The 26,453-nt window shown below is 38.3% G+C and overlaps 1 protein-coding gene across 1 annotated transcript; it reads right to left on the bottom strand.

Annotated features, from left to right (window-relative positions):
* Positions 1-2,581: 2,581 nt before the first annotated feature.
* si:ch211-157b11.8 (fibroleukin) lies at positions 2,582-19,606 on the bottom strand. The gene is made up of 6 exons (XM_062037819.1): positions 19,376-19,606; positions 14,552-14,741; positions 12,385-12,456; positions 10,022-10,134; positions 9,674-9,936; positions 2,582-2,924 (listed from the first exon to the last, which is right to left on the bottom strand). The coding sequence occupies exons 1-6, from the start codon at positions 19,604-19,606 to the stop codon at positions 2,582-2,584; spliced, it is 1,212 nt and encodes a 403-aa protein (XP_061893803.1).
* Positions 19,607-26,453: the final 6,847 nt, after the last annotated feature.

Below are 26,453 nucleotides of genomic sequence, written 5' to 3' on the forward strand. Positions count from 1 at the left end.
TATATAACCTGAAATATTCCACTTAAAAATTTTATTGGGTGAAAATATTGCATATTTTGTGTTTTTTTCCATTTAAAAAATGGGTTTTCTTTGACAAAAAGAGCACACAACTTAAATCTTTAAAAACGTTAAATTGACAAATAGACCTAATGTTGATCTAGAGATTTAAAACTTGAATAATAATACAAATAATAATACTGAATAATGACACTTGAGTGGAGGCCTAAATGTATATTTTTTTATACATATTCTTTAACTTTAACTTTATTGGTTTTTGAAATAAAAAATATCAAAATGGCCCCTGCTTGCTTTGATTTTTCAGTGTGCGGCCCTCAGTGGAAAAAGTTTGGACACCCCTGCCTTAAAACAAGTAAAACACTCTAACATAAAATCTGCTTAGTGAGAAGAATTATCTTATCAGACAGAAAATAAGCAAATATCACCCTTATTTGAGATATTTAATCTTACTTAGATTGCAGTTTTTGCAGTGTGAGACAACCCTCGCAAAAGTGACTAAGGATCTATTACTAAGTATGGATTTATTGATTCCCTGTAAACAACTTAACATTTTTGGAATATTTTATTAGAAGGAACTTACTCTAGCGCCCCACTGGGATCCAATATTCAAAAGTCAACTAAAGCATTCAGGATATACCTCTAGGGATGATGTTCGAAACCGGTTCTCCCCGTTGTTCGATAAGAAAAGAACCGTTCGATAAGAAAAGAACCGATTTCCATGGACTCGAATCCCTTTTTGAGAACCGGTTCCCGTTATCGAGGCCACTATAATAAAGAAAAAGAGTTGGTTCTTTATTCGAATCCCTGGGAACGAATCCCGTCCCACAAGAAATGCCCTGTGGGACATCACAGGAAATGACACATCACATCATTTCCTGTGATGTCACACAAGCAGCAAAAATAATGGACCCGGAAAAAACGCCTCAAGGCATGGCTATTCACCTATAGCAGGGGTGCTCATTACATCGATCGCGATCTACTGGTCGATCGCGGAGGTTGTGTCAGTCGTTCGCCAGCCAGGCATTAAAAAAATAGTCCTAAAAATGAGCGATCATAAATCTTCACAATGACGTCACTTTCGTCACTTGATTGCCATTCATGGCACCCGAGGGTCTTCTGAGATGACGCCGGCTGCTGCCAGCTCATTATTAAGAAAAAATGACAGACAGGAAGGCGAGAAACACTTTTTATTTCAACAGACTCTGGCGCCGTACCTGTCGTCAAAACTCCAAAGACCGACTGCACAGTTCCTGCCTTCACAATAAAAGCTCTGCTTCATCCTGCCTGCGCTAAGAGTCTCAGAAAGCTGGCGTGCACAAGCTAGCAAGCTACGGAGTTTGCCGCCAATGTATTTCTTGTAAAGTGTATACAAAGGAGTATGGAAGCTGGACAAATAAGATGACAAAAACCAAACACTTTCATGTGGTATAGGACAGAAATGAGGACTTTTTTTCTCCTCCATTTGAAAATAATATGTTATCAGCACTACTGTCTGATTCCAATCAATGCAAGTCATCAGAATCAGGTAATACACCAACTTATATTCTTGTCTTCATGAAAGAAAGGAATCCAAATGTGTTAAACATGCTTGTATTATCTTTAAACACCTTTAACTTGTTAATAATATTAACTATATGTGTTAAACATGCTTGTATTATCATTAAACACCTTTAACTTGTTAACAATATTAAGTATATGTGTTAAACATGCTTGCATTATCTTTAAACACCTTTAACTTGTTAATAATATTAACTATATGTGTTAAACATGCTTGTATTATCATTAAACACCTTTAACTTGTTAACAATATTAAGTATATGTGTTAAACATGCTTGCATTATCTTTAAACACCTTTAACATGTTAACAATATTAACTATATGTATTAAACATCCTTCTTTTGTCATTAAACACCTTTAATTTATTAACTATATGTGTTAAACATGCTTGTATTATCATTAAACACCTTTAACTTGTTAACAAAACATATATTTCATAAATAAGTAAATATAAATTATATATATGAATGAGGTAGATCCCCACGACTTGATCAATTGAAAAGTAGCTCGCCTGCAGAAAAAGTGTGAGCACCCCTGACCTATAGTGATCACAGAGACTGGTTGTTTTTGTGTTACTGTATATATTTGTTTTTCTGAAAAATCCCAATTAATATACTTTGGGTAACAACAGTCAATATTTTATTTTTTTATTTTTTTAGGGGGGTAACAGTCAATATTATTTTTTTTATTTTATTTTATTTTTTTCTTATAAAATAAAAGTGAGCTTTTGTTAAACCAAATATTGTGTTTTTTTCCATATACAACAACCTATCTGGATTCGATAAGAGAATCGATAAGGAATCGGTCGATAAGAGGATTCGATAATGGGCTCGAACTCGATCATTTCTTATCAAACATCATCCCTATATACCTCCTTTATGTAACATTTATTTCAATAACATGTATGAACATTTATTCTGTGAGTTGAGTTTAGAAAAAGTAAAAAAAAATGACTGTCATTGCAATCAAGCGTCTCATCAGCAGCTCGCCTTCCCTTCCTCCATCTTCAGGTTGAGCCAGCGAAATGGCGTGGTCTTATCTTCATCTCTACTCTCCTGAAGGAATAGCGTTCGCCAGTCCGCCCGTCAGTCAGGATGTACCACGTCCCCCAGTAGATGCCGTCGGTCACCCCGCCGTAGCGCCCCCGGTGGTAGCGCCCGTTCAGGTTGGCGGCCAGGCAGGCGTCAAACCACCAGCCCGCGCCGTAGTACTGGCCGCAGCCGCCGGCGGCGTAGCGGTCGTGGTCTCGGTCGGTGGTGCTGAAGGATCTGCCGTCGTGGTTGTAACGTTTGCTGTAGCTCAGCGCGTTGCCCGCGTCACCGGAGTACTCGCGCGCTGTCAGGCGGTACCTGGATGGGAGGGAGGATCTTTGAGAATACAGTTTTGTCACTCGCTTGCACATTATGTTCATTTTGTACACATTTTAACAAATCATCTAACATTAGCCATGACACTGACACCGACCTATCACAGTTGACCATACTGTACAGTGGCGGCAACAAGTTTGTATGCTAGGTCTATTGCAGGGGTCACCAACCTTTTTGAAACCAAGAGCTAATTCTTGGGTAGTGATTAATGCGAAGGGCTACCAGTTTGATACACACTTAAATAAATTGCCAGAAATAGCCAATTTGCTCAATTTACCTTTAACTCTATGTTATTATTAATAATTAATGATATTTACACTTAATTGAACAGTTTAAAAGAGGGGAAAACACGAAAAAAATGACAATTAAATTTTGAAACATAGTTTATCTTCAATTTCGACTCCTTAAAATTTAAAATTCAACCGAAAAAAAGAAGAGAAAAACTAGCTAATTCGAATCTTTTAGAAAAAATTTAAAAAAGAATTTAAAGAACATCATTAGTAATTTTTCCTGATTAAGATTAATTTTAGAATTTTGATGACATGTTTTAAACAGGTTAAAATCCAATCTACACTTTGTTAGAATATATAACAAATTGGACCAAGCTGTAGTTCTAACAAAAGAAAAATCATTATTTCTTCTATATTTTTCAGAACAAAAATTTTAAAAGAAATTCAAAAGACTTTGAAATAAGATTTAAATGTGATTCTACTGATTTTCTAGATTTGCCATAATAATTTTTTTGAATTTTAATGATAATAAGTTTGAAGAAATATTTCACAAATATTCTTCGTCGAAAAAACAGAAGCTAAAATGAGGAATTAAATTAAAATGTATTTATTATTCTTTACAATAAAAATAAAAAAATTACTTGAACATTGATTTAAATTGTCAGGAAAGAAGAGGAAGGAATTTCAAAGGTAAAAAGGTATATGTGTTTAAAAATCCTAAAATCATTTTTAAGGTTGTATTTTTTCTCTAAAATTGTCTTTCTGAAAGTTATAAGAAGCAAAGTAAAAAAATGAATGAATTTATTTAAACAAGTGAAGACCAAGTCTTTAAAATATTTTCTTGGATTTTCAAATTCTATTTGAGTTTTGTCTCTCTTAGAATTAAAAATGTTGAGCAAAGCGAGACTAGCTAGCTAGTAAATAAATACAATTTAAAAAATAGAGGCAGCTCACTGGTAAGTGCTGCTATTTCAGCTATTTTTAGAACAGGCCAGCAGGCTACTCATCTGGTCCTTACGGGCTACGCGTTGGTGACCCCTGCTCTATTGTAACAGACAACATCAACACACATGAAATAAAGGTATTACATTCATTTGTACTGTATTTGATTTAGGCAAGTACACTATATTGCCAAAAGTCTTTGGCCACCCATCCAAATGATCAGGTGTCCTAATCACTTGGCCCGGCCACAGGTGTATAAAATCAAGCACTTAGGCATGGAGACTGTTTCTACAAACATTTGTGAAAGAATGGGCCGCTCTCAGTGATTTCTAGCGTGGAACTGTCATAGGATGTGTGAAGAATGCATATATATATTTATTTAAAGGCCTACTGAAATGATTTTTTTTTTATTTAAACGGGAATAGCAGATCCATTCTATGTGTCATACTTGATCATTTCGCGATATTGCCATATTTTTGCTGAGAGGATTTAGTAGAGAAAATCGACGATAAAGTTCGCAACTTTTGCTCGCTGATAAAAAAAGCCTTGCCTGTACCGGAAGTAGCATGACGTCACAGGAGGTAATATTCCTCACAATTTTCCTTTGTTTACAATGGAGCGAGAGAGATTTGGAGCGACAAAGCGACGATTACCCCATTAATTTGAGCGAGGATGAAAGATTCGTGGATGAGGAACGTTAGAGTGAAGAACTACAGGCAGTGCAGGACGTATCTTTTTTCGCTCTGACCGTAACTTAGGTACAAGCTGGCTCATTGGATTCCACACTCTCTCCTTTTTCTATTGTGGATCACGGATTTGTATTTTAAACCACCTGGGATACTATATCCTCTTGAAAATGAGAGTCGAGCACGCGAAATGGACATTCAAAGTGACTTTTATCTCCACGACAATACATCGGTGACACACTTAGCTACTGAGCTAACATGATAGCATCGTTCTCAAATGCAGATAGAAACAAAATACATAAACCCCTGACTGGAAGGATAGACAGAAGATCAACAATACTATTAAACCATGTACATGTAACTACACGGTTAATAACTCTCAGCCTGGTAAAGCTTAACAATGCTGTTGCTAATGACGCTAAGGCTAATTTAGCAACTTAGCAACCGGACCTCACAGAGCTATGATAAAAACATTAGCGCTCCACCTACGCCAGCCAGCCCTCATCTGCCCATCAACAGCCGTGCTCACCTGCGTTCCAGCGATCGACGGCGCGACGAAGGACTTCATCCGTGGGTTTGGCGGCTAGCATCGGCTAGGCGTCTGCTAAGTCCTTGTTGTGTTGCTACAGCCAGCCGCTAATACACCGATCGATCCCACCTACAACGTTCTTCTTTGCAGCCTCCATTGTTCATTAAACAAATTGCAAAAGATTCACCAACACAGATGTCCAGAATACTGTGGAATTATGAAATGAAAACAGAGCTTGTTGTATAGGATTCTCCGGGCTCCGAATACTTCCCTTGTCCTCGTGACGTCACACGCATACGTCAGCATAATAAAACGTTTTTAACAGGAAGTGTGGCGGGAAATTTAGAATTGCACTTTATAAGTTAACCCGGCCGTATTGGCATGTGTTGCAATGTTAAGATTTCATCATTGATATATAAACTATCAGACTGCGTGGTCGGTAGTAGTGGCTTTCAGTAGGCCTTTAAGAGTTATTTCTTTTTAATTCACAGTTATGTGTGAAGCAGCTAGTGTTTTTCCATTTGTACTCTTTCGATTTCTTCTCTTATGTCCGCAAGTAAACTATGTCTGTTACCTTGAAGACTTGCACTGTATGAGATGGAATACTCCCTTTCGTCTTATCTGTAGTGGAACAATGAAGCCGTGTTCCTTCTCAGACAGGTGGGGGCCTTCTTCGTTTTGCAAGACGTGGGCTCTTCCGTTCGAGTGTTAGAACAACTTAGGAAGCCGGTATGAATGTATTGGTCTAGGTCAGGGGTGTCCAAACGTTTTCCACTGAGGGCCGCACACGGAAAAATTAAAGCATGCGAGGGCCATTTTGATATTTTTCATTTTCAAACCATAACAAAATATATGGATTTTGTTTTTGTTTTTTACCTTTAGGGCTCCCGGGGACCATAAAGGGTCTAAGTCATTAAAATGTAAAAAAAACAAGTCGAATTATTATTTTTTTTTTTTTTTTTTAACGCTTACAGTAAATCTCTACAGTATATCAACTTCAAGTTGAAATAAAGTTAAAAAAAAAGTTAAAAATGCCTTTTCTGTCAAAGACAACTTTGTTTTTTATAATAAAACTGAAATATGCAGTATTTCCCCCCACTGCCCAAAAAATTCAAAAAGCAATGTTTGATGTGAAGTAATTAGAGCCTTAAAAATATCAATAATGCAGGACACCATTCATTATTATTTTTGAGTAATCACAGTGAAAAGACAAAAAAAATCCCATTAAATATATTTGGGACCCAAAAGGTTTGTATCATAAAGTGATACATTTTTATTATTATTTGTCTTACTTTCAACACTTAAGTTACGAGATCAACTTCAGATATATCTGTCGATTTTACGTTTGAACTATTATTTTGTTTGTATTATGCTCTTTTGTCAAAGAAAACATTGATGTTTTTGTATGGCAACCACACAATATTTTCCACATAAAACATTTTAAAGTTAAATATTTGAAATAATTGGAGCCTTGAATAGGTCAATAATTCATTATAACATTGAGTTATTTTTTTATTTTTTTTTAAGAAATGGCAAAAAAGAAAAAAAAACAGCCTGCATGGCAGCTTTGTGTCAACATTGCAACTTTTTCTAGTCAGATTTCACCTCATTCCACTTTTTTTAATGTTTTTTTTTCATTTTTGCAATAGCATTTACAGAACGTGTGGCGGGCCGGTAAACTATTAGCTGCGGGCCGCAAATGGCCCCCGGGCCGCACTTTGGACACCCCTGGTCTAGGTGGTTCTCCTGAAACTTTCAGTAAAACTTGATAATATTCCAAAACTGTCCTGAGGGTCCTTCTTACTCAGCATATATGTCGTCTAAAGAACTTGGGATTGACCAGTAACTTAGATTCCCTTGGAGGAAGAACTGGTCCGACGCAACAGATGCCACCTGTGCAACAAATCCAGTCCTGAAATTTCCTCACTCCCAAATATTCCAAAGTCAACTGTTGGCTTTATTATAAGAACATGATGCCTTGCACATACACACAAGTCTCTCTGGTGACCTCACAAACGATCATAAATCACAAAAATCCTTAACCTGAACAACCACATTGCTACAATAATAGACATTTAGAAAACTAAACCTGTAGTCTTTCTTTCATGGTGAAATAAGCCCATAAATAGTAATAAATAGATACTCTATTTACATTTAATGACCTGAATATTAACCAGGTATTAGCGATATCGTTATTAAACGCGCTGACGCAAACAATCTATTTTTACTGGCGCCGTGATCCCAGAGAGCTAACTAACTTATGCTGCTATTATGACATCAGCAGCTGGTGAGCTGCTTTCTCGCCTCGGAGCTCCTGAAAGTTTATTCTAGATCGAGGATGTCCAAACTTTTTCACTTTGGGGCCGCGTTGGGTTAAAAAAAATTTGTTAGAGAGCCGAAAGCCGACCACATGTAAAATAACCATATATATATATATGTATATATGTATATATATATATATATATATATATATATATATATATATATATATATATATATATATATATATATATATATATATATATATATATATATATATGTATATATATATATATATATATACACTACCGTTCAAAAGTTTGGGGTCACCCAAACAATTTTGTGGAATAGCCTTTATTTCTAAGAACAAGAATAGACTGTCGAGTTTCAGGTGAAAGTTCTCTTTTTCTGGCCATTTTGAGCGTTTAATTGACCCCACAAATGTGATGCTCCAGAAACTCAATCTGCTCAAAGGAAGGTCAGTTTTGTAGCTTCTGTCACGAACTAAACTGTTTTCAGGTGTGTGAACATGATTGCACAAGGGTTTTCTAATCATCAATTAGCCTTCTGAGCCAATGAGCAAACACATTGTACCATTAGAACACTGGAGTGATAGTTGCTGGAAATGGGTCTCTATACACCTATGTAGATATTGCACCAAAAACCAGACATTTGCAGCTAGAATAGTCATTTACCACATTAGCAATGTATAGAGTGTATTTCTTTAAAGTTAAGACTAGTTTAAGGTTATCTTAATTGAAAAATAAGGACATTTTAATGTGACCCCAAACTTTTGAACGGTAGTGTATATACATATATATGTATATATATGTAAATATGTATACAGTATATGTATATTTACATATACATTTATGTATGTATGTATATACATATATACACACATATATATATATATATATATATATATATATATATATATATATATATATATATATATATATATATATATATATATATATATATATATATATATATATATATATATATATATATATATTAGGGCTGCAACAACTAATCGATTAAAATCGATTATAAAAATAGTTGGCGATTAATTTAGTCATCGATTCGTTGGATCTACGCTATGCGCAGAGGCAATTTTATTTTTATTTTTTATTTTTATTTTTATAAACCTTTATTTATAAACTGCAACATGTACAAACAGCTGAGAAACAATAATCAAAATAAGTATGGTGCCAGTATGCTGTTTTTTTTCAATAAAATACTGGAAAGGATAGACATGCAGTTTGTCTCTTTTATCCGATTATTAATCGATTAATCGAAGTAATAATCGACAGATTAATCGATTATCAAATTAATCGTTAGTTGCAGCCCTAATATAATATATATATATATATATATATATATATATATATATATATATATATATATATATATATATATATATATATATATATTATATATATATATATATATATATATATATATATATATATATGTACAGTATGTGTACATATAACATTATTATAATGGATATATAACTAATTTAATTGGATATAAAGAATATGTGAAAGCTCGACTCCTGCCTTGTTTACTTGTGTGAGTTTGGTATTCAATCAGTAATGTCAAACAGCTAAAATGCGCCAAACATGGATAAGTGTAGAGAGAGTGTTTTGCATGTTTCCCATCATGCATTGTAATGGATTTAAATGGGTGTAATTTGGACGTGTTTTATAATATCCACAAAGTTCAGTGAGCACGTTGTGTGTATGTGCGACCATGTGTGTTGACTTTTTGTGTTGGTTGCAATTTTTTTTTCTTTTCGCCATGACTAGGGAAGGTTGTCTGGATTGTGTCATATAAGTTTATCCTGTGCTGTGTTTGACCTGATTTACTCATTTAGTCCACGAGATGGCGGCAGTGTTGCAGCAATAAAATAATCAGATATTTTAAAATTAGATGGACGTCCCGCGGGCTGTAGTTTGGACACCCTTGCACTCGCAGGTGCCGCTGGGAGTAATGAAGGGCACGTCCTTCAATAGCCGATGACCTTTAAGGAAGCTAATGTTCCCGAGAGGTGTCTTTAGCACCTTGTGCGTTCATCACCTCTGTGCCTCTGCGGCCACTTTGAAGTGGTTGTAGGTGGCGTGGCGCCTCTGCTGGTGCCAGTCCTCCAACTCCACACGAAGCTGGTGTTGGCCGGCGGACGTGAGCGCGTGCAAGGCGGCGTTGCCCAGCCAAAGCTCCCCCTGCGGATTGCCAAAGCCCCGCCGGTATTCCTGCCACGTCCTGTTGAAGTCCACCGAACCGTCCTGACGATTCTGGACCACGGTCCACCCGCCTCCAGTCGTCACCATGTCACATTTAGCCTGAGCCAAAACAAAGACCTTGATATTCCGCAGCCGTGGTCTAAAAAAAGCACAATGTTTTATGTGTGTGCTGGTTGTGAAATACCTCGACTGCTGGTCCGGCAAGCTCAGGCTGGATGGTGTAGATACCGTTCTCTTTGACCCCCAGCCTGTGAATCTCCGCACAGTCCTGAGGATGCAACCTTTCCAACGGTGCGACTGACAAGCAAGAGTTCAATTTCATTCAGCAAGTATATCAACTCACATAGTCAACAATAATAAAAATATGTGTAGTCAGTCAGGGCGTTGAGGGGATCTGGTTTGGTGGCTGCAGGATTAGGTCTCTGCTTTTTGCAGATGATGTAGTCCTGATGGCTTCAACTGGCCAGGATCTTCAGCTCTCACTGGATCGGTTTCCAGCCGAGTGTGAAGCAACTGGGATGAGAATCAGCACCTCCAAGTCAGAGTCCAAGGTTCTCGCCCGGTAGAGGGTGGAGTGAAGTGCAAGTGAAGTGAAGTGAATTACATTTATATAGCGCTTTTTCTCAAGTGACTCAAAGCGCTTTACATTGCGAAACCCAATATCTAAGTTACATTTAAACCAGTGTGGGTGGCACTGGGAGCAGGTGGGTGAGGTGTCTTGCCCAAGGACACGACGGCAGTGACTAGGATGGCGGAAGCGGGGATCGAACCTGCAACCCTCAAGTTGCTGGCACGGCCTCTCTACCAACCGAGCTATACCGCCCCATCTGCCATCTCCGAGTTGGGGAGGAGACCCTGCCCCAAGTGGAGGAGTTCAAGTACCTCGGAGTCTTGTCCACGAGTGAGGGAAGAGTGGATCGTGAGATCGACAGGCGGGTCGGTGCGGCGTCTTCAGTAATGCGGACGCTGTATCGATCCGTTGTGGTGAAGAAGGAGCTGAGCCGGAAGGCAAAGCTCTGAATTTACCGGTCGATCTACGTCATACTTGCCAACCCTCCCCGGATTTTCCGGGAGACTCCCGGAATTCAGCACCTCTCCCGAAAACCTCCCGGAAGAAATGTTCTCCCGAAAATCTCCCGGAATTCAGCCAGAGCTGGAGGCCACGCCCCATCCAGCTCCATGCGGACCTGAGTGGGGACAGCGGCGACAGTCTGTTTTCACGTCCGCTTTCCCACGATATAAACAGCGTGCCTGCCCAATCACGTTATAACTGTAGAATGATCGAGGGCGAGTTCTTGGTTTCTTATGTGGGTTTATTGTTAGGCCGTTTCATTAACGTCCTCCCAGCGCGGTAACAACACACAACAACAGCAGTCACGTTTTCGTCTACCGTAAAGCAGTTTGTCTGCCGTAAACAGCAATGTTGTGACACTCTTAAACAGGACAATACTGCCATCTACTGGATAGCCTCCGGAACACTGAAATTCAAGTATTTCTTTTATTTATATGTATAATAAAATAAATATATATATATAAATATATATATATATATAGCTAGAATTCACTGAAAGTCAAGTATTTCATACACATATATATATATATATACTGTATATATATATATACTGTATATATATATATATATATATATATTCATATATATATATTAAATATATATGAAATACTCGAGTTGGTGAATTCTAGCTGTAAATATACTTCTCCCCTCTTAACCACGCCCCAACCACGCCCCCTTCCCCCAACCACACCCCTGCCCCCACCCCCGACCACACACCCCGGAATCGGAGGTCTCAAGGTTGGCAAGTATGATTTACGTTCCCCATCCTCACCTATGGTCATGAGCTTTGGGTTATGACCGAAAGGACAAGATCACGGGTACAAGCGGCCCAAATGAGTTTCCTCCGCCGGGTGGTGGGTCTCTCCCTTAGAGATAGGGTGAGAAGCTCTGCCATCCGGGAGGAGCTCAAAGTAAAGCCGCTGCTCCTCCACATGGAGAGGAGCCAGATGAGGTGGTTCGGGCATCTGGTCAGGATGCCACCCGAATGTCTCCCTAGGGAGGTGTTTCGGGCACGTCCGACCGGTAGGAGGCCACGGGGAAGACCCAGGACACGTTGGGAAGACTACGTCTCCCGGCTGGCCTGGGAACGCCTTGGGATCCCCCGGGAGGAGCTGGACGAAATGGCTGGGGAGAAGGAAGTCTGGGGCTTCTCTGCTTAGGCTGCTGCCCCCGAGACCCGACCTCAGATAAGCGGAAGAAGATGGATGGATGGATGTATAGTCATGAGTCACAGTCCGTGGGTCAGTTGGCAGTCTTAGACCCCCAACTTTACTCTCAATTGTCGCCATCTTGGCTACGTGGCTGAAAAGGTGGAACGAGCTCCATTGGTTGCAATTCACCATTGAAAAAGGGAGACGTGAAAGCAGATAAATATTGCGATTGTCCGTTTTCCGTCTATAATGGATGTGTAACAGCACTACACTGTAGTTGTGGAGCAGCGCGCCCAGTTTGTGTGGTGGTGTGGCAGTACTCACCTGTAGGACGTGTAATGCTCTTGAGGAAAAGAAGCAGGTCTTTCTCCCCTTCTCTTCCCACGGCTGCACTTCCTGTCAAAGACAGGTGAGCTGGTCAACAACGCACACATGTGTGTATATACAGTATATATATATATGTATGTGTGTATATATATATGTATATATATACATATATATATATATATATGTATGTGTATATATATATGTATGTGTGTATATATATATATATATATATATATATATATATATGTATATATATATATGTATATGTATATAGAGACATACTGTAATAACTTGAAGTAAATAATGAAAACCAATTACAAACAAAAAATACGAAAATAACCAAAAGCAGTGTTTTTTTCATGATATGTCGACTTTTTTCTTATAAAATTGGGAACAATTTCTCATATTCTTTCTGTTTCTCTAATATTGCAATATTTTCTTTGTAAAAATATTACTTTTTTATGTAAAATTGTTACTTTTTTACTGCAAAACGGTGACATTTGTCCTATAAAATTCTGACTTGTGTCACAATATTGCCAATTTTTTTTTGTTGTTCTTGTAAAATTGTGACATTTTTTGAGTAAAAATTCCAATTATTATTATAATATTGCCCAAATTTTTAAGTTTTCTTATAAAATTGTGACTTTTGTCGGGTAAAATTACCAACATTTTAAGCTTTTCTTGTAAAATTGCGACTGTTATTGAGTACAATTCCGACTTTTATCATAATATTGCACAAATGTTCAGTTTTTCTTGTAAAATGTGGACTTGCGTTGGGTAAAATTACAACTTTTATTATAATACTGCCAAAATTCTAAGTTTTTCTTGTGAAATTGTGACCTTTTTCTTGTGAAATTCCGAATAATTTTTCACAACAAGCTTTTTTATATTTGCATAGTATGTATATATTATTAATGTTGTAAATACACATCTTTATATATCTAGAAAGGCTGGTCCTAAAGAGGTAGGCATTATTCTCAGGTCTCAAGAAGGTAACAAATACAAAAGTGTGTGTGTGTGTGTGTGTGTGTGTGTGTGTGTGTGTGTGTGTGTGTGTGTGTGTGTGTGTGTGTGTGTGTGTGTGTGTGTGTGTGTGTGTGTGTGTGTGTTGTATTTCTACCCTTCTTGACACATCAACAAGGAAAAGTATCTTCCATATGAGGAGGTGTGAACAAGTGATGACATAAATCATGGTCCCAATAACATTGCATCTAATAGAGAATGTCTCATTTGCACCCCTGCTGGTGAAATATGTCAAAATGAGGGTGGTCCCAAAAAGGAGGGATTTTTCAAATTGACTGCGTCGGTTTTAAAAGTGCTCCCCCTCTGGTCAACATATGAAACAACAAGTGTGTGTAAGAAATTCAAATGCGCTCCCTCAGGCCAAAATTAATTTAAAAAATAAAATAAATATGTATATAGAGACATACTGTAACAACTTGAAGTAAATAATGAGAACCAATTACAAAACAAAAATACAAAAATAACTAAAAGCAGTCTTTTTTTCACGATATGTTGACTTTTTTCTTATAAAACTGGGAACAATTTCTCACATTCTTTCTGTTTCTGTAATTTTGCAATATTTTCTTTGTAAAATGATTACTTTTTTATGTAAAATTATTAGTTTTTTACTGCAAAACGGTGACATTTGTCCTATAAAATTCTGACTTGTGTCACAATATTGCCATTTTTTTTGTTGTTCTTGTAAAATTGTGACATTTTTTGAGTAAAAATTCCAATTATTATTATAATATTGCCAACATTTTTAAAGTTTTCTTATAAAATTGTGACTTTTGTCGGGTAAAATTACCAACATTTTAAGCTTTTCTTGTAAAATTGCGACTGTTATTGAGTACAATTCCAACTTTTATCATAATATTGCACAAATGTTCAGTTTTTCTTGTAAAATGTGGACTTGCGTTGGGTAAAATGACGACTTTTATTATAATACTGCCAAAATTCCAAGTTTTTCTTGTGAAATTGTGACTCATTTTTCACAACAAGCTTTTTTATATTTGCATAGTATGTATATATTATTAATGTTGTAAATACACATCTTTATATATCTAGAAAGGCTGGTCCTAAAGAGGTGGGCATTATTCGGAGGTCTCAAGAAGGTAACAAATACAAAAGTGTGTGTGTGCTATAAATGCGCAGTGCGAACCCAGCCGTTTCGCCATCGCCCCGAGGGCCTGGCTGTGACAGTGGAGGTCACACTCCGTCAGCACGGCCGCCATTAGCGCCAGGATGCCCCCCAGCAGGTTGCTGTCCTGGCCTATCCAGACTGCCTCTGTGTCCTGCAGGGAGAGCATGCAGCGCTGCAGACGCACCAGCCGCTCCTTCACGCCGCCGCCCTGCAGAGACAGGAATCGAACGCACGCTTGAAATCATACGGACGCTTTTCCTCGCTTTCCTCGTGCTCGTCCAATCCCCAGTCAGCACACATTCACTGCCTCAGAGACTATCAGTTTCAAAAATGCACATTTCCTCCTACCGATGTTGGTGCCTTGACTATATTGGCGGATATTGATCCCATGCGATACCAGCACGAATCGTACAAACTTGAGTTATTTTGTAGTGTGGAATGTTAGAAAAGGTTTGATCAAGTGAAATGATCAAACACGCTACAGAACTGCTTGTATTGCACGTGATATCACGCATGAGTAAACAAGCTGCAGGACTTCTTGTATCGCACGTCATATCACACACAATTAAACACGATGCAAGACCGCTTTTATCGCACATGATATCACGCGTGAGGAAACAAGCTGCCGGGCTTCTTGTATCGCACGTCATATCACACACAATTGAACGCGATGCAAGACTGCTTGTATCGCACGTGATATCACGCATGAGTAAACAAGCTGCAGGACTTCTTGTATCGCACGTGATACCACACACAATCAAACAAGCTGCAGGACTCCTTGTAGGGCACGTGATATCACACACAAGTAAACACGCTGCAGGACTGCTTGTATTGCACGTGATATCACGCGCAAGTAAACACGCTGCAGGACTTCTTGTATTGCACGTGATATCACACACAAGTAAACACGCTGCAGGACTGCTTGTATTGCACGTGATATCACACACAAGTAAACAAGCTGCAGGACTGCTTGTATTGCACGTGATATCACACACAAGTAAACATGCTGCAGGACTGCTTGTATCGCACGTGATATCACACACAAATAAACACGCTGCAGGACTGCTTGTATTGTACATGATATCACGCACAAGTAAACACGCTGCAGGACTGCTTGTATTGCACGTAATATCACACAATTAAACACGCTGCAGGACTGCTTTTATCCTACATGATATCACACACAAATAAACACGATGCAAGACTGCTTGTGTCGCACATGATATCACACACAAGTAAACAATCTGCAGGACTGCTTGTATTGCACATGATATCACACACAAGTAAGCATGCTATAGGACTGATTGTATCGCAAATGATACCACACACAATCAAACACGGTGCAGGACTGCTTGTATCGTATATGATATCACACACAAATAAACACGATGCAGGACTGCTTGTATCACACATGATATCACACACAAGTAAACAATCCGCAGGACTGCTTGTATTGCACATTATATCACACACAAGTAAGCATTCTGTAGGACTGATTGTATCGCACGTGATATCACACACATTTAAACACGCCTCAAGACTGCTTGGATCGGACATGATATCACACACAAACACGCTGCAGAACTGCTTGTATTGTACATGATATCACGCACAAGTAAACACGCGCAAGGATTTCTTGTATCGCACGTAATATTACACACAATTAAACACACTGCAGGACTTCTTGTATCGCACGTAATATCACACACAATTAAACACGGTGCAGGACTGCTTGTATCGTACATGATATCACACACAAATAAACACAATGCAGGACTGCTTGTATCGCACGTGATATCACACACAAGTAAACAATCTGCAGGGCTGCTTGTATTGCACATGATATCACACACAAGTAAGCATGCTGTAGGACTGATTGTATCGCACATGATACCACACACAATCAAACACGGTGCAGGACTGCTTGTATCGTACATGATATCACACACAAATAAACACGGTGCAGGACTGCTTGTATCGCACATGATATCACACACAAGTAAACAATCTGCAGGATTGCTTGTATTGCACATGATATCACACACAAGTAAGCATGCTATAGGACTGATTGTATCGCAAATGATACCACACACATTCAAACACGGTGCAGGACTGCTTGTATCGTACATGATTTCACACACAAATAAACACGATGCAGGACTGCTTGTATCACACATGATATCACACACAAGTAAACAATCTGCAGGACTGCTTGTATTGCACATGATATCACACACAAGTAAGCATGCTGTAGGACTGATTGTATCGCACGTGATATCACACACATGTAAACACGCCTCAGGACTGCTTAGATCGGACATGATATCACACACAAACACGCTGCAGAACTGCTTGTATTGTACATGATATCACGCACAAGTAAACACACTGCAGGACTTCTTGTATCGCACGTAATATCACACACAATTAAACACGGTGCAGGACTGCTTGTATCGTACATGATATCACACAATCACACACAAATAAACACGATGCAGGACATGATATCACACACAAGTAAACATGCTGCAGGACTGCTTGTATCGCACATGGTATCACATATGAGTAAACACGCTGTAGGATGCTTGTATTGCTCCTGATATCACACACAAGTAAACACACTGCAGGATTTCTTGTATCGCACATAATATCACACACAATTAAACACACTGCAGGACTTCTTGTATCGCACGTAATATCACACACAATTAAACACGGTGCAGGACTGCTTGTATCGTACATGATATCACATAATCACACACAAATAAACACGATGCAGGACTGCTTGTATCGCACATGATATCACACACAAGTAAACATGCTGCAGGACTGCTTGTATCGCACATGGTATCACATATGAGTAAACACGCTGTAGGATGCTTGTATTGCTCCTGATATCACACACAAGTAAACACACTGCAGGACTTCTTGTATCGCACGTAATATCACACACAATTAAACACACTGCAGGACTTCTTGTATCGCACGTAATATCACACACAATTAAACACGCTGCAGGACTGCTTGTATCGTACATGATATCACACAATTAAACACGCTGCAGGACTTCTTGTATCGCACGTAATATCACACACAATTAAACACGGTGCAGGACTGCTTGTATCCTACATGATATCACACACAAATAAACACGATGCAAGACTGCTTGTATCGCACATGATATCACACACAAGTAAACAATCTGCAGGACTGCTTGTATTGCACATGATATCACACACAAGTAAGCATGCTATAGGATTGATTGTATCGCAAATAATACCACACACAATCAAACACGGTGCAGGACTGCTTGTATCGTACATGATATCACACACAAATAAACACGATGCAGGACTGCTTGTATCACACATGATATCACACACAAGTAAACAATCTGCAGGACTGCTTGTATTGCACATGATATCACACACAAGTAAGCATGCTGTAGGACTGATTGTATCGCACGTGATATCACACACATTTAAACACGCCTCAGGACTGCTTGGATCGGACATGATATCACACACAAACACGCTGCAGAACTGCTTGTATTGTACATGATATCACGCACAAGTAAACACGCTGCAGGATTTCTTGTATCGCACATAATATCACACACAATTAAACACACCGCAGGACTTCTTGTATCGCACTTAATATCACACACAATTAAACACGGTGCAGGACTGCTTGTATCGTACATGATATCACACAATCACACACAAATAAACACGATGCAGGACTGCTTGTATCGCACATCAATCAATCAATCAATGTTTATTTATATAGCCCTAAATCACAAGTGTCTCAAAGGGCTGACATGATATCACACACAAGTAAACATGCTGCAGGACTGCTTGTATCGCACATGGTATCACATATGAGTAAACACGCTGTAGGATGCTTGTATTGCTCCTGATACCACACACAAGTAAACACACTGCAGGACTGCTTGTATCGCACATAATATCACACACAAGTAAACATGCTGCAGGACTGCTTGTATCGCACATGGTATCACATATGAGTAAACACGCTGTAGGATGCTTGTATTGCTCCTGATATCACACACAAGTAAACACACTGCAGGACTGCTTGGATCGCACATAATATCACACACAATTAAACACGGTGCAGGACTGCTTGTATCGTACATGATATCACACACAATTAAACACGGTGCAGGACTGCTTGTATCGTACATGATATCACACACAAGTGAACACGATGCAGGACTGCTTGTATCGCACATGATATCACACACAAGTAAACACACTGCAGGACTGCTTGGATCGCACATAATATCACACACAATTAAACACGGTGCAGGACTGCTTGTATCGTACATGATATCACACACAAGTAAACACGATGCAGGACTGCTTGTATCGCACATGATATCACACACAAGTAAACATGCTGCAGGACTGCTTGTATCACACATGGTATCACATATGAGTAAACACGCTGTAGGATGCTTGTATTGCTCCTGATATCACACACAAGTAAACACACTGCAGGACTGCTTGGATCGCACATAATATCACACACAATTAAACACGGTGCAGGACTGCTTGTATCGTACATGATATCACACACAAGTGAACACGATGCAGGACTGCTTGGATCGCACATGATATCACATACAAGTTTAAACCAGTGTGGGTGGCACTGGGAGAAGGTGGGTAAAGTGTCTTGCCCAAGGACACAACGGCAGTGACTAGGATGACGGAAGCGGGGATCGAACCTGGAACCCTCTACCAACCGAGCTATACCGCCCCATGGTATAGCTCGGTTGGTTGTAGAGGTCAGGCTTCATTCCAAAGAGAAGCAGTCTCTCACCTGAGGACGAAACCTGCCCAAGTCCGGCTTGTGCTCCACCTGCCGAGGGGCGTCCAAGATGGCGGGGAGCAAAACTGCCCTCCTGCAGGGCGGCTGACCCTCGCAGGCTGCTGCCACCAGGTTGTCCCTGCAGGGCGGCTGACCCTCGCAGGCTGCTGCCACCAGGTTGTCCCTGCAGGGCGGCTGTGTGCAGTCGGCAGATGCCTGGCAGCAGAGCAACACAGCCAACATGGCCGCTGACCCCAGTCGCATCATCAGCCAAACCACAGGTGGCGTTTAGCGTGCAGAAAGAAGCGTGTGGGAGACGTCTGGCCTTCCTCACGTCAATCCTTCTTCTGGTGTCTCATCCTCTTCTTTTCGCTCTGGTCCTCACATTCTGTTTAGAGAGCTTGCTTTGGCTCAGATTACCAGATAACTGTCTGACACGGACCAGTGCGCCCACCCACTGATACACACACACTAATTCACCCTCTCTTTATAGCCGTACATTACACACACATTCCAAATTGTTGGTATATGGTATATATAACATTGGCATTCCCTCGAAGAGCTTGAAGAGGTACCTGAAATGGTTTTCACTTTCGCTTCAAGCTCATGGAGAGAATGCCCAGAGCGTGCAAAGCAGTAATCAGAGCAAAGGGTGGCTATTTTGAAGAAACTAGAATATAAAACATGTTTTCAGTTATTTCACCTTTTGTTGTTAAGTACATAACTCCACATGTGTTCATTCATAGTTTTCATGTGACAATCTACAATGTAAATAGTCATGAAAATAAAGAAAATGCATTGAAAGAGAAGGCGTGTCCAAACTTTTGGCCTGTACTATATATGTATATACATGTATGTTTATATATACTGTATATGTATGTATGTATGTATATATATATATATATATATATACACTACCGTTCAAAAGTTTGGGGTCACATTGAAATGTCCTTATTTTTGAAGGAAAAGCACTGTACTTTTCAATGAAGATAACTTTAAACTAGTCTTAACTTTAAAGAAATACACTCTATACATTGCTAATGTGGTAAATGACTATTCTAGCTGCAAATGTCTGGTTTTTGGTGCAATATCTACATAGGTGTATAGAGGCCCATTTCCAGCAACTATCACTCCAGTGTTCTAATGGTACAATGTGTTTGCTCATTGGCTCAGAAGTAGGGATGTCCGATATTATCGGCCGATAAATGCGTTAAAATGTAATATCGGAAATTATCGGTATCGTTTTTTTTATTATCTGTATCGTTTTTTTTTTGTTTTGTTTTTTTTTTGTTTTTATTAAATCAACATAAAAAACACAAGATACACTTACAATTAGTGCACCAACCCAAAAAACCTCCCTCCCCCCATTTCTTTCTGTTATCAATATTCTGGTTCCTACATTATATATCAATATATATCAATACAGTCTGCAAGGGATACAGTCCGTAAGCACACATGATTGTGCGTGCTGCTGCTCCACTAATAGTACTAACCTTTAACAGTTAATTTTATTCATTTTCATTAATTACTAGTTTCTATGTAACTGTTTTTATATTGTTTTACTTTCTTTTTTATTCAAGAAAATGTTTTTAATTTATTTATCTTATTTTACTAATTTTTTTAAAAAGTACCTTATCTTCACCATACCTGGTTGTCCAAATTAGGCATAATAATGTGTTAATTCCACGACTGCATATATCGGTTGATATCGGTATCGGTTGATATCGGTATCTGTAATTAAAGAGTTGGACAATATCGGAATATCGGATATCGGCAAAAAGCCATTATCGGACATCCCTAATATATATATATATATATATATATATATATATATATATATATATATATATATATATATATATATATATATATATATATATATATATATATATATATACTGTATATATATATATATATAGTTACTTCACATGGCCCTCGACCAATTTTTTTAGCCCAATGACCCCAAGTAAAATTATATATAAGTGTGTATATATATATATATGTATATATATATATACTGTATACATACATATATATATGTATATATATATATATATATATATATATATATATATATATATATATGTATATATATATATATATATATATATATATATATATATATATATATACTGTATATATATATATATATAGTTACTTCACATGGCCCTCGACCAATTTTTTTAGCCCAATGACCCCAAGTAAAATTATATATAAGTGTGTATATATATATATGTATATATATATATATACTGTATATATATATATGTATATATATATATATATATATATATATATATATATATATATATATATATATATATATATATATATATATATATATATATATACCTGTATATATACATATATATATATATATATATATATATATATATATACCTGTATATATACATATATACCTGTATATATATATATATATATATATATATATATATATATATATATATATATATATATATATATATATATATATATATATATATATATATATATATATATACCTGTATATATACATATATATATATATATATATATATATATATATATATATATATATATATATATATATATATATATATATACATACACTTGTAAAGAACATAATGTCATGGCTGTTTTGAGTTTCCATTCCAATACTTTCTACAACTCTTATTTTTTTTGTGATAGAGTGATTGGAGCACATACTTGTTGGCCAAACAGCTCAATTTTACTTTCATCTGACCACAGAACTTTCCTCCAGAAGGTCTTATCTTTGTCCATGTGATGTCAGATGAAACAAAAATGGAGCTGTTCGGCCACAATACCTAGCAATATGTTTGGAGGAGAAAATGTGAGGCCTTTAATCCCAGGAACACCATCCCTACCCTCAAGCATGGTGGTGGTAGTATTATGCTCTGGCCCTGTTTTGCTGCCAATGGAACTGGTGCTTTACAGAGAGTAAATGGGACAATGAAAAAGGAGGATTACCTCCAAATTCTTCAGGACAAGCTAAAATCATCAGCCCGGAGGTTGGGTCTTGGGCCCAGTTGGGTGTTCCAACAGGACAATGACCCCAAACGCACGTCAAAAGTGGTAAAGGAATGGCTAAATCAGGCTAGAATGAAGGTTTTAGAATGGCCTGACTTAAACGTGTGGACAATGCTGAAGAAACAAGTCCATGTCAGAAAAGCAACACATTTAGCTGAACTGCACCAATTTTGTCAAGAGGAGTGGTCAAAAATTCAAGCAGAAGCTTGTGGATGGCTACCAAAAGCGCCTTATTGCAGTGAAACTTGCCAAGGGACATGTAAGCAAATATTAACATTGCTGTATGTATACTTTTGACCCTCACATTTTCAGTAGACCCATAATAAATTCATAAAAGAAGCAAACTTCATGAATGTTTTTTGTGACCAACAAGTATGTGCTCCAATCACTACATCACAACAAAATAAGAGTTGTAGAAATGATTGGAAACTCAAGACAGCCATGACATTATGTTCTTTACAAGTGTATGTACACTTTTGACCACGACTGTATATATATATATATATATATAATGTATATAACTACACACGCACACACAGACTTTAAGGACATGAATGGTGCCCATCTACAGCGACAAGAGCAAAATGCAGCAGATGCTTGAAGAATGTGACCCCTTTGAGTCTTTTGTGCCAGCGTCTCACTCGGCTCCTTTTGTGCGGCAGCGTTTGTGTTTGCGGACGGAATTCCGAGGAGGCCCGAAAGAGACCACCTTTTGATAGGGTTATGGAAGACAGGAGTCGACCTTTAACCTTGGCAGCCAAACTCGGCAGAGGCACGCTCCGGCTAACAAGGTGCACAAATGGGAGGGACAAAAAAAAACCTTCTTACACGTCCTCGATTCAAAGCATAATGAAACAGGCGCCACTATTGATATTCATGTTTTAATTTGTACTGTCAGGTTCAAACACTGATGACATTTATTAAACAAGACAAGAGGCAAACAATCAAACAGAGACAGAATTCAATGTGGTTCAGTGAGGAGAAACGTGCACATCTGTACCCTTGTACAGTGTCATTACGTTCTGCCAAAATATTGCACGCCTCCTTCTTTTATTTTGGACCACCACGGTTTACAAAGGACGCAAAAAGTTCCCAGAAAAGGTCGTAAACAATTCACAGGAAAGGTCAGTTCAAAAAGAGTTCGTAAAATAGTTGAAAAAAAGAGTTCCATAAAATAGTTCAAAAACAGTTCGTAAAATACTTCAAAAAGAGTTCGTCTGGAAATTGGGCAGATCCTGTCCTCTCTCCGCTCTGAAGTCCTTGGGCCAGAACAACATCCATCTGTTGATTACCATACATGAAAGAACACAGGAACACCTTCATCTTGTCCCCCCCCCCCCCCCCCCCCACACAGTGGAGTTTTACGAGCCTTACTCTTGGTAGGTTTCAAAGACAGCTTTTGTCTTCTTGTCAGGAACTCAATGTACATACTTGCCAACCTTGAGACCTCCGATACCGGGAGGTGGGGGGGCGGTCGGGTGGGGCGGGGGCGTGGTTGGGGGCGTGGTTAATAGGGGAGTATATTTACAGCTAGAATTCACCAACTCAAGTATTTCATATATATATATATATATATATATATATTTTTTTTTTTATATATATATATATATATATATATATATATATATATATATACACTGAAATTCAAATATTTATTTTATTTATATGTATAATAAAATAAATATATATACATATATATATAGCTAGAATTCACTGAAAGTCAAGTATTTCATATATATATATATATATATATATATATATATATATATATATATTTATATATATATATATATATATATATATATATATATATATATATATATATATATATATATATATATATATATATATATATATATTCACTGAAAGTCAAGTATTTCATACATATATATATATATATGAAATACTTGACTTTCAGTGAATTCTAGCTATATATATATGTATATATATTTATTTTATTATACATATAAATAAAATAAATACTTGAATTTCAGTGTTCCGGGGGCTATCCAGTAGATGGCAGTATTGTCCTGTTTAACTTCTCCTCCGTTCATGACTCGGCCACCGTGTTCAATGGAGAAGTCTGTTTTACAAAATGTACAGGCAACATAATTACATACCCCTTCCCCTTCCAACTGTCCTGGATGAACTGAAATTCTTGTTTCCATTCGTTTTGGAACTTGCAAGCGTATTTCTTCATCTTGCTCGTCGACGGCGTCGCCATGTCTGTAACTTCCTCGTTCTGCTGCTTCGTCTCCTTGTTGTGTGCGCAGTTGTGCACTCTACTCTCTAAAAGCCGTAGATGTTATGACGTCATTGGGCAGGCAAGCTGTTTATATTGTGGGAAAGCGGACGTGAGTACAGGCTGTCCCCACCCAGGTCCGCATTGAGCTGGAGGGGGCGTGGCCTCCAGCTCCGGCTGAATACCGGGAGTTTGTCGGGAGAAAATTTCTGCCGGGAGGTTATCGGGAGAGGCGCTGAATACCGGGAGTCTCCCGCTAAAAACGGGAGGGTTGGCAAGTATGTCAATGTAATACAAAGTTTTTGTGATAATTTAGAAACAATTATTCTAACATGTACTTTATGTACAACTTGTCCTATTTGATGTGAAAACTGACCTTTAATATACAAACGTACATACAGTTGCAGCTCAAAACATTTTCCAAAGCTTTGAGGAGTGATTTTGTTTCAGGGACTCAAATCAAACCTGTGAAATAATATAAAAAATGCGAAAAAAAACAGAATTAAAACTGACAGAACATATGAAAAATACAGTTGTCCAACGCTACATTGTGCTTCAAATATTGCTTCTTTTCCACATTGGGATTTTTTGGTCCTAAATGAAGCATTTTCTAGCATAAAAATGACTAAATAAACTACGAAAATATTAGTACTGCAATAATAATAGTGGCTTTTCTGTCTTGCCTCTGGTGAGGGCGGTCACATTGTTTTCCGCTCCCTCTTCTCCCTGCTTGCCTCTCAGTCCTTTCCATCTACCATCAGACATCTACCTATTTGGAACCGTGATCGCGTTGCACCTGCTGATTGGGCTGGGCATTGCTCTGGTGTATCGTCAAATTTGTAAGACGATGGCAGCCAACTCAAGGAGCCCAAAGGCTGTTCGTCGCAATGGATGGTTTGGGCCGGGCTGTGGGAACACAGACTGTGGCGATTTCTGAACTGAATCGCAAGATGGATCACGTCATGGAGAAGCTTGCTGAAAAGGAAAATTGAATTGAATTTGAGAGAAGCCAGCATGGACGAATAAAACAGACAAGTCATTGTTTTGTCTGCTCGCGGAAAACAAACATCCTAATCTACGATTTGACTCCCTCGAATGGCCTTGACGCCGTGAAAACAGGACCAGGCTGTTCTGAAAAACACCCCCGAGGACACCTCAATGATGGACGCTTTTGACTTCCCTCCCTCCTCAATGACACTTGGAGTCGAACTTTTGCAGATCTATAAAAACATTACATCATCACACCCAAGACAATTGGGCACACACGCAAACACACCCCCTCCCCCACCCTACGCCTTAACCACCGCTTGTTTCCCCTCGGGGTGATGGTCGAATGGCAGCGCTTCATAGCAGCGGTCGCCTTCCATGGCCCCAACTCCCCGCCCCTCTGTTACGAGGTAGTCGTGATTAAATGTAACGTGTTTATGTGTGCATTGCATGGAGTCCAGACTGAGCCCCCTTAGGAACCCAGTCTAGATTGTATTTTTTTACTCATCTTTTTCCCCAGCGTTTTACCTTTTTCCCATCTTTTACGGGGCGCCTTGTGGCGACCCTTTAGCGTTCCTGTTCTGTAACCCTGTACACTGTTTGTTTGTCTAACCTTGAACGGGTTTGTGCTGAAAACAAAGTTTCGTTGTACTTGTGCAATGACAATAAAGACCTATCTGATCTGATCTGATATCTGATATCTGATATTTGATATCTGATCTGATCTGATCTGATATCTGATATCTGATATTTGAGATCTGATCTGATCTGATCTGTAATGAGTGGTGTTTTTTTGTTGTTTACTTATGCATG

The sequence above is a fragment of the Entelurus aequoreus genome, linkage group LG26 (genome assembly GCF_033978785.1).
Source record: "Entelurus aequoreus isolate RoL-2023_Sb linkage group LG26, RoL_Eaeq_v1.1, whole genome shotgun sequence".
NCBI lineage: Eukaryota > Metazoa > Chordata > Actinopteri > Syngnathiformes > Syngnathidae > Entelurus > Entelurus aequoreus.